At 35.8% G+C, this 8392-nt stretch overlaps 1 protein-coding gene across 1 annotated transcript; it reads right to left on the minus strand.

Moving 5' to 3' along the window:
• Positions 1 to 305: 305 nt before the first annotated feature.
• Positions 306 to 8392, minus strand: lrit3a (info leucine-rich repeat, immunoglobulin-like and transmembrane domains 3a). The gene is made up of 4 exons (XM_039664490.2): positions 8030 to 8392; positions 6574 to 7040; positions 3126 to 3431; positions 306 to 1900 (listed from the first exon to the last, which is right to left on the minus strand). Exons 1-4 carry the CDS (start codon positions 8143 to 8145, stop codon positions 858 to 860), a joined length of 1932 nt encoding a protein of 643 aa, XP_039520424.2. The 5' UTR covers positions 8146 to 8392; the 3' UTR covers positions 306 to 857.

The following is an 8392-nucleotide window of genomic DNA, read 5'->3' on the forward strand; positions in this document are numbered from 1 at the left end:
ACTAGATGATCTTTGATCATTTTTTCTGTTTGCATCATTGTATCGTCTTGCTGGTTTTTCAACTTCTTGCCTCACAAATGTACAGTATTCAACGTATTCAACCATCTTGAAAACGAGACTCAGCGTCACATTGAAAACAGCTACACTTTCCATAGCAGGTCTCAGGACTATGCAGTATTCAGGTCTCATGCTGTGCTGTATCCTTTGTGAATGGTCCCTGACACTAATTTCATGCTAATGGAACAAAGTGTATATTTTAATGACATGCATGTCATACAACACACAAAAACACAAAGAGTGCACATAAATATCCTATTTAAACCCCAAAGAGAGGAAGAAACATAGAAAGAAACAAAAAATTAAGAGAGGACAGAACTGTTGCATTCAGAAGAATGCATACTATAGCATAATCATTTAAACACACACATCGGCCCGACATAACTTGATACTTGCCATTTTAAATGTAAAACTGACAGAAGGAGAAGCTGGTAACCTTCATTGGTTTCCAGTGAGCAAAAATCAATTACAAAAAAAAAAAAAACCATAGGCAGTAAAAATCTTTAATAACATTTATCATTAATCTATATAACACTATTTAATACATTAGTTGGCATATACATCATTTACATTTATGTACACTGCATTTCATAAAAAGAAATACATAATTGTGTGTGATTGGGTGAAGAATATGGCTTTTAAAAATGGGAAATGAGACAGAAAACGCAACGTGGAGTCAAATTAAGTCTTGTAAGGCATTGAGTTTGACAGCATATCAAGAGCTTATCTTTTAAAACCGATGATGCCACAGGCCAGCTTGTGTGTGGAAAGTATAACACACAAAGCTGATATGCCATTTATTAGCACAGGTACTCGGATCTAGAGCTGTCACTCTTGTACGTCATCTGAGAGTCCATGCTTGAACGTGAGCACAGGAGCAGCCTCTCTGAATCCTGAGTCTGCCTTCGTGCCCACAAATCATTCGCCTGCCCGTTCGGAGTCCTTTGTTTCATGGTGAGCGTCTCGAACTTTACGTACGTGTCTTTTGAAAGGTCTTCATCTGGTCCACTGTTTCTGCTGCTGTTTCCTTTACAGTACAGACACAAGATCTTGTAGAGCAACACCACAATGAGAGGCACCGCAACTACGCATGCGATCCCGCTGGCGATCATCAGGACTTTGTTCTGCCTATCGTCATCGCCGTTATCCAGAGTACTGAAATCCACGCATCGCTCTTTCACAAACGACGAACCCTTAGTAACCAAACACACCGTGTAGAGCAGGTTAGGCATCAGATACTCCAAGAGCAGCTTCCCTTGACCAACTTCCGTATCGACCGACTCCTTATCGTCTTTCGCATCATATGGAAAGTAGACCACAGTTAGGGGCGCATCGCTTGGAAAACCTTCAGCAGTCCACAATAAGACCGCCGAGTCACTTGTCTCCTCCACTACCTCAATGTCTTTGATGTCAGCTTTCTTTTTGAACTTGTCACTCATCATTAAACCTTTGTCGCCTTTGCTTTGCTGGACCATGGCTGGTTTGTCTCCAGCAGGCGGGGACCTCTGAACTCCTTCGCCTGGTCCCAGACTCTTCCTGGTTGCCAGCGGTGGCATTGTGGTCATGGCAGCTTTGGTTGTAAGTGTGGGGCTTAAGGAAGTATACAATGGCATCCTAGTCCCTGCAAAATTAGTCATGGTTTGACCATCTGGCAGCTTGGTTATGGTTATCGGTGGAGACTGCGTTGTGGCCTGCATCCCATCCAGAGACAGGGTGATGGATGCCTCGGCCTTCCCTGCGACATTCTTGGCCTTGCAGAGGTAATCGCCTGCATCCTTAAACACGATACTGTGCAAACTGAGGATGGACCAATGAACCCCCTCACCTGGTGATTGCTGCACAACTACAAAGACATGAAATGGTGAGTAACAACCTGAACAATATAGGTTCATAAGAAAAGGGTGAAAGGATGCTTTATATTTTGCTATAACTAAGTAGGTTTACATTTGGGATGAACCGATATTAATATTCTGCCTAAGTTATGTCAAATACAGAGATGTAGATCTGATGAAATACATAGTCTACCGTTGCATCGGTAAGCTTTTTTTAATGCTTTTGAAAGAGATATCCAATGCTCATCAAGGCTGCATTTATTTGCATTATTAGGGATGAACCGATATTATAATTCCGCCAGAAACAGGTTCTTATGTTATGGCCTACAACTGATAAATATTGATAGAGAATGAATTCATTTATACAGTGCTGGTCAGAATTATTTGCCCCCTTTGGTAAATATGATCCAAGATGGCTGTAAAAAAAAAAAAAAAATAAAAAATAAAATAAGAATATAAATAAATCTACATTGTTAATCCTTTTGATATATATATATATATTTAAAAATAGCAAAAATCTGAACTTTGATTGAAGTAAAAGAATTGATAATGGGGGGTTTTACATTTAAAACATTACATTTAAATGTTTTGATTTAAATTTTAAACAATTTAAATTTAAATGTTTTAATTTAAATAAAAAAATAAGAATTTTTTTTTAAATTTTAATTTAAAACATATATATTTTTTTAATTTTAATTAAAAACATTTAAATGTAAATAAATTTAATATAAATTTAAAAATAAATATTTATATTATAATATCCACTATCTATTAATAGGGATGTGCCAATATGCCGGTAATTATTTTGATGTTGGCCAGTCATTAAAATTGGCTGATATTAAAATTCTATATTATTTTGTCTAAATCTGTAATAAAATAAATAAATAAAACACTAAAATGAATCAATCATTTTAAATGATATTATAGGCATCACAAAATTATATTGTACAGTATTAAAATATTCGATCATTTTGAGATTTGCTAAAGATTATATTTAACAGTGTTACTCAGTTATCAGGTTTTTTAATGATGGGCATTAGATGACGGTAAAAAATACATGTAAACACATCAGTCTTACTGTAATTTTACTAGTCTGACTTTGTCCAGCATGTATACAGGTTAATTGGTCTACAATTGGCACACACTCAAAGACAGACGTGAAAGTGTATTTAATAATACCTCAAATACTTCAGTTACGTTTGATGTCATTTTTACTTGGACAGTGAGACCTCATACCTGTGTTGTTGAATGCAGATCCATCAGCTCTAGTCCAGAGAAGGGTGGGGGTAGGGAAACCAGTGGCATCACACCGCAGAATCACATTGCTGCCTAGTGATGCCGTGATCTTAGTGGCTGAAATCATAACTGATGGCTTGAGGCACTGATCCAGTTCAGCCCGCTGGAACAGGACACCAGCCAAGTTCTCTGGTCCACTGCATGTTAGAAACTGATCCATCAACGCCACTGGTATGCTGCTCATCTTAGACAACTCAATGAGCTTGGAAATTCGACAGTCACAGAACCAGGGATTGTCCTGCAGACCTGCAAATATTGACATATCTGTTTAGAATGTGGAATATGTTAAATACAGGAATGTAAAACTCCTTTCAGTTTAGGGGACAGAAAACCAGTGTATTAAATATGATTTATCCGTCTGTCCGTCCATCCATTCGTATCTATCTAACAATCGTCATGTTTGATTCCCATACATACATGAGCTGATCAAATATATACCTTCAATGCAATTTCAGTCATTTAAGATAAAATCATAATGCATAAATTTAAATGTAATGGTGAAGGACAACTTCACTTATTGAAGATCTCAACATACTGAAATAAAGACCACAGGTTTACTTATTCAACTACCAACAAACACAGCAGTTTAATGGCATCAAATAAGAAAGGTGTAAATCTTGTGACAAGACAGGGTGTCTTGTCTGGCTCGCACGCATACATCAGGTGTTGAACATTAAAACCACAGTCCACCCATCATTCTGTCTATGGCAGGATGAAGAACAGTTGACTGTAAACAAAGAATTAGACGGTCCACTGATCCAACTCAACAGCTGGATGGTGGCAACTGCTAATATCCTGATGATACAGGATAATGCCCGGTCACATTATGCATTTGTGCTTATCTCTACACTTGAATGGCACCTGGTGCAAGTAAAGAATATGCAGTTGCAGTTTCACATGAGGTGAAATGCTGTGCATAAAAGAACACAGACTCTCTCATTTAAACAAACACTGACATGATTGTGACTATGATTTTGCTTTTAAACAGTTCAATAAAAGAAAAAGATAAGTAACTTAAAATGTAAACACAATGCTGCCACTTATATCACCAAAGAAAATTATATCTCCAATCAAAAAACATTATAGCAGCATTCTTGAACAAAAAAGTTGATTGGATGATTCAATGACTCACTCTTTAATGAGGGATTCTGAATTCAGAACAGCATACTGGCATACTACAGTTTCTATAGCAGTTTCAGTTGAAAGACTATGTGTTGTAGGCTATGCTGGTGTGCAGTTCCGAATTGACTTGTTTCAATATTGCAAGAATTGATTTATTAACTCCCTGAATGTTGCCGCGTTTTTGATTTAATTGGCTTAAGAAATAATTGATGGCTCAGTTGAATAAACACTCTCATAACGTCTCTGGTCGCCAACCTGTTTCCTAATGTAATGTTAAGTATTTTTCTAATTTAACGAAAATTACAGGGTGAAAAAAAAAATCACTGACATATCACTCTCCTTCAAGATGGCTGAAATTCTTTGATTGATCTGTGTAGATCAGAGCCAAATGAAAACTTTGAAAAAACTTTCATCATCATATCATATCATCAACTACCAACTGCAGCAACTGGTAAAGTATTCTATACTTTTACCAAGTGCCATACAAGAGTACTCTCACTTTTTTTTTTTTTTTTTTTTTTATCCAGTAGGTCAAGCACACATGAATCTATAAGATTATTAACTTTCTTTTCGGCAAGCTGTTCTTTAAATGTCACTAAGCAAACAGATGAATCATCCTCTTCTCAGATGAGCTCTTCAAAGAAACTTAAATCGCAGATCCTCAGACGCAGTTGGAAGCGCCAATAGAAGATTAGCTTGTACTTAACTTGGGAGAGCCCAATGACACATAGGCTAGATTTAGATATTTAAAGATCACATTTAGGCTTACAAAGACATGGTAAAGAGAAGGAAATTGTTGAATCTTGCTTTCAATTTTACATACTGTATACAGTCTCCACCAATATTCTTTGCAATTTAGCATTTTAGGAAGAGCCAACCCTTGTTTAAAAAAATAAAATAAAAAATAAGTACACATCAGCATACTTTTAAAAATGTAATTATTAAAGAAATAATATAATTAAAAAAATGTATTAATTAAAGGTGCTCCAAGTGATGTTATGTTTTTTAGGCTGATTTTTTTTTTTTTTTTTTTTGTCACAAACAGCAAACATCTAACTATATCCGCTAGTTGCCTGCCCCCTGAACAAACTGTAAAGAGTGATCTCTGTAGACAGCCCAGGCTCCACAAACAGCAATAACAAAAAAAACTGGTCCAACCTGGATCACAAAACAAAACAAACAGTGTTCCAGCCAATAACCGACAAGAAATATTTGGGGTTGAGGGGTTAGTGTTTAAAACATATATATTTTTTTAATTTTAATTAAAAACATTTAAATGTAAATAAATTTAATATAAATTTAAAAATAAATATTTATATTACACGTGCAACGGAAAGGAAGGGGAGGGGACGGGACGAGGAGGAGGGAGGATTTGTTTGACAATACTTTGAACATAAACAACGTCACCCAACATCACTTAGAGCACCTTTAAATAACCCTTAAATATGATGTATTTTACAATTAAATTAAAATGTATTATTGCCTGAATGTTTATTAAATCCAGTTAGTTGACTACAATGAAGTTGAAATTTAGTACATTTCAAATATATTAACTTATTAAACATAGAAACAAGAATCATAGTAAAGAAAGTCATGAAAAGTTTACACATAAGTGGCCTTTTATTTCATTAATAATATAATCTTATTTTTCAAAATTATCATTTTAATATAATATGAAGTACACTGCAAGTGTACATTCAATACACTTAAGCACACTTCTATTTTACAAGGGAAAGCTCATACTGCACCAGTAATTTGTCTCCTTAAAGGGATAGTTCACCCATAAAAATGTAATAAAAAAAAAAAAAAATCTGTCATCATTTACTACCCCCTGAGTTTTTCCAAATCTGTAAGAATTTCTTTGTTCCGCTGAACACAAAGGAAAATATTTTGAAGAAAGTTCGTAACCAGGCCACTTTGGGGCACCACTGACTTCCATAGTAGGAAAACCAATACTATGCAAGTCATTGGCGCCCCAGAATTGTTCAGTTTCCCACATCCTTCAAAATATCTTCTTTTGTGTTCAACAGAACAAATAAATGTATACAGGTTTGAAACAACCTGAGGGTGAGTAAATAATGATGACTGAATTTGAACTATCCCTTTGACTGCATAGATTCTTTTGCTGGCTTAGTTTATGTCAACAAAGTAAGCTAAGGTATTAATAGAAAAAAAAAATATTTTAAAAACTTTCAATGCAATTTGAATAGTGCTTGTTCAACATCATTTTGCATATTTAAGGTGTGTCATTATATGTTTTACCCACCTAGAACAATCTTTTGTGAGGCATTGGCACTTGGCAGGATCCCTGAAAATGGAGGCCAGATGTCCACCAGGTCAGAGGGGAGGGTAGTTAGCTTGTTACTAGAAATATCTAGGTAGGTGATATTAACCAGGTAAGGTGCTGCCTCCACAGGAACATTAGTCAAGCGGTTGTTGTGCAGGTCCAAGGTCCTCAGACTGGGCATCTCTCTCAGGGACTCCCAGGGAAAGATAGCGATCATGTTCCCATCCAGTCGCAGCTCATGAAGAACTTTCAGATTGTAGAAACTGCCAGGATCCACAGAGGTGATTGAATTGTACGTTATCCACAGGTAACGTAACTCTGACAGGTAGTAGAAGGCCTCAGTGGGCACTCGACGCACAGCTGTCTTCTCCACCCGCAGCTTCACCGTGTCCAAGGGGACGTTGACTGGAATATCTGACATGTCAGGGTCATTGCATAAAACAGACCTGTGGCAGATTTTTAGAGCAGAGATTGATCACTTCAACCAGTATGAGCTTATGTGTGGTGATGATGATGTTCATTCATTTTGAGTTTTATTAGTATATATGAGGAAAATAGCCTCACACAAAGTAAAATTGTTCACACTGGTCTGATTCTGTTATACCTTTAACAAAACATTTTGATGATTCAAAATGGTTTCCTGTATCGTGAGTGTTTACACTCACATGCTAAGCTCTTAAGATAAACACAAGATAATACCCCACGTGATAGTTAAAAATCTATTTTTGTTTCAGTTTTTTTTTTAGTTATTTTTGTTTAGACTCGTTAGGATGTTTGAAATCCAATATATTTACATATACATGTGAATAATTATAATAATATAAATCTATACATTTACATGACTGTAATGTAATGACAAATTAAAATCCTTTAAAAGACTAAAAACTATTTAAAATATTATTATAACATTGTATGAATAAAACATTTTATTTAACACGTTTCAGATAACCTACATTAGGAAATAAATTTCCCTGTAGTGTCAATCTGTCAATACAAGATTTATTGCCAATAATACTTTTATAAAGGCCTATAGACTTATACAGTAAATTGAGTACAAAGGAACACTATCAACTTTCTTCTATCAACTTTGGTCAAATTACATTTGTAAATATTGGTCTACTTCATAAAATGGTACTATTAAAACGTGGGCCTATTGATATTTCTCAAATGCTATTAATGTTCAGTTTATTCCAGCTCAACCTATTTTTATAGGCCTACTGTATGAGTGTCTACTTAGGCTATTCAATATTTTATGCAATGGTCCTAAATTATGCCTTTTGCAAGGTTATGCTAAATGAATAAATAATATATCTTACTTGTATAAATAAATATCTTACTTGACATTTTATTAAACTTTATTATAGCCTATTTTTATTGCACTTTTTAACTTGTATTATTATTATTATTATTATTGTGAAATACGTAGTGTCCTCACCTGCTTCCAGTCCCATCGCTGCGCCCGTGGTACACGCATGTGCACTGCGACGGACAGAAGGGTTGTGCAACACTCCAGCAGCCCAGGAGAACCTGGGCCACCAGCAGACGATACATCCTTCAGTCACGGACACACATCAGATCCCAATTGATCATCAGTGAACAAAAATCCCTTTAGCAGTCCTCGGGCAGAATGAATAAAAGCAAGAAAAGTGCAATGCCGCAAGCATCCTGTTTAGCATGCTAACACAGGTGAGCAGGAAGCTGAGAAGAACTAGAAGATTGGGAGGTGCGCGCGCCGAGATTAGAAAGAGGATTTCTCAAGGCTAAGTAGGTCACTAAAGTTGAGCTGTGTGTGTGTGTG

The sequence above is a fragment of the Pimephales promelas genome, chromosome 9 (genome assembly GCF_988280905.1).
Source record: "Pimephales promelas chromosome 9, fPimPro1.hap1.1, whole genome shotgun sequence".
Taxonomy (NCBI): domain Eukaryota; kingdom Metazoa; phylum Chordata; class Actinopteri; order Cypriniformes; family Leuciscidae; genus Pimephales; species Pimephales promelas.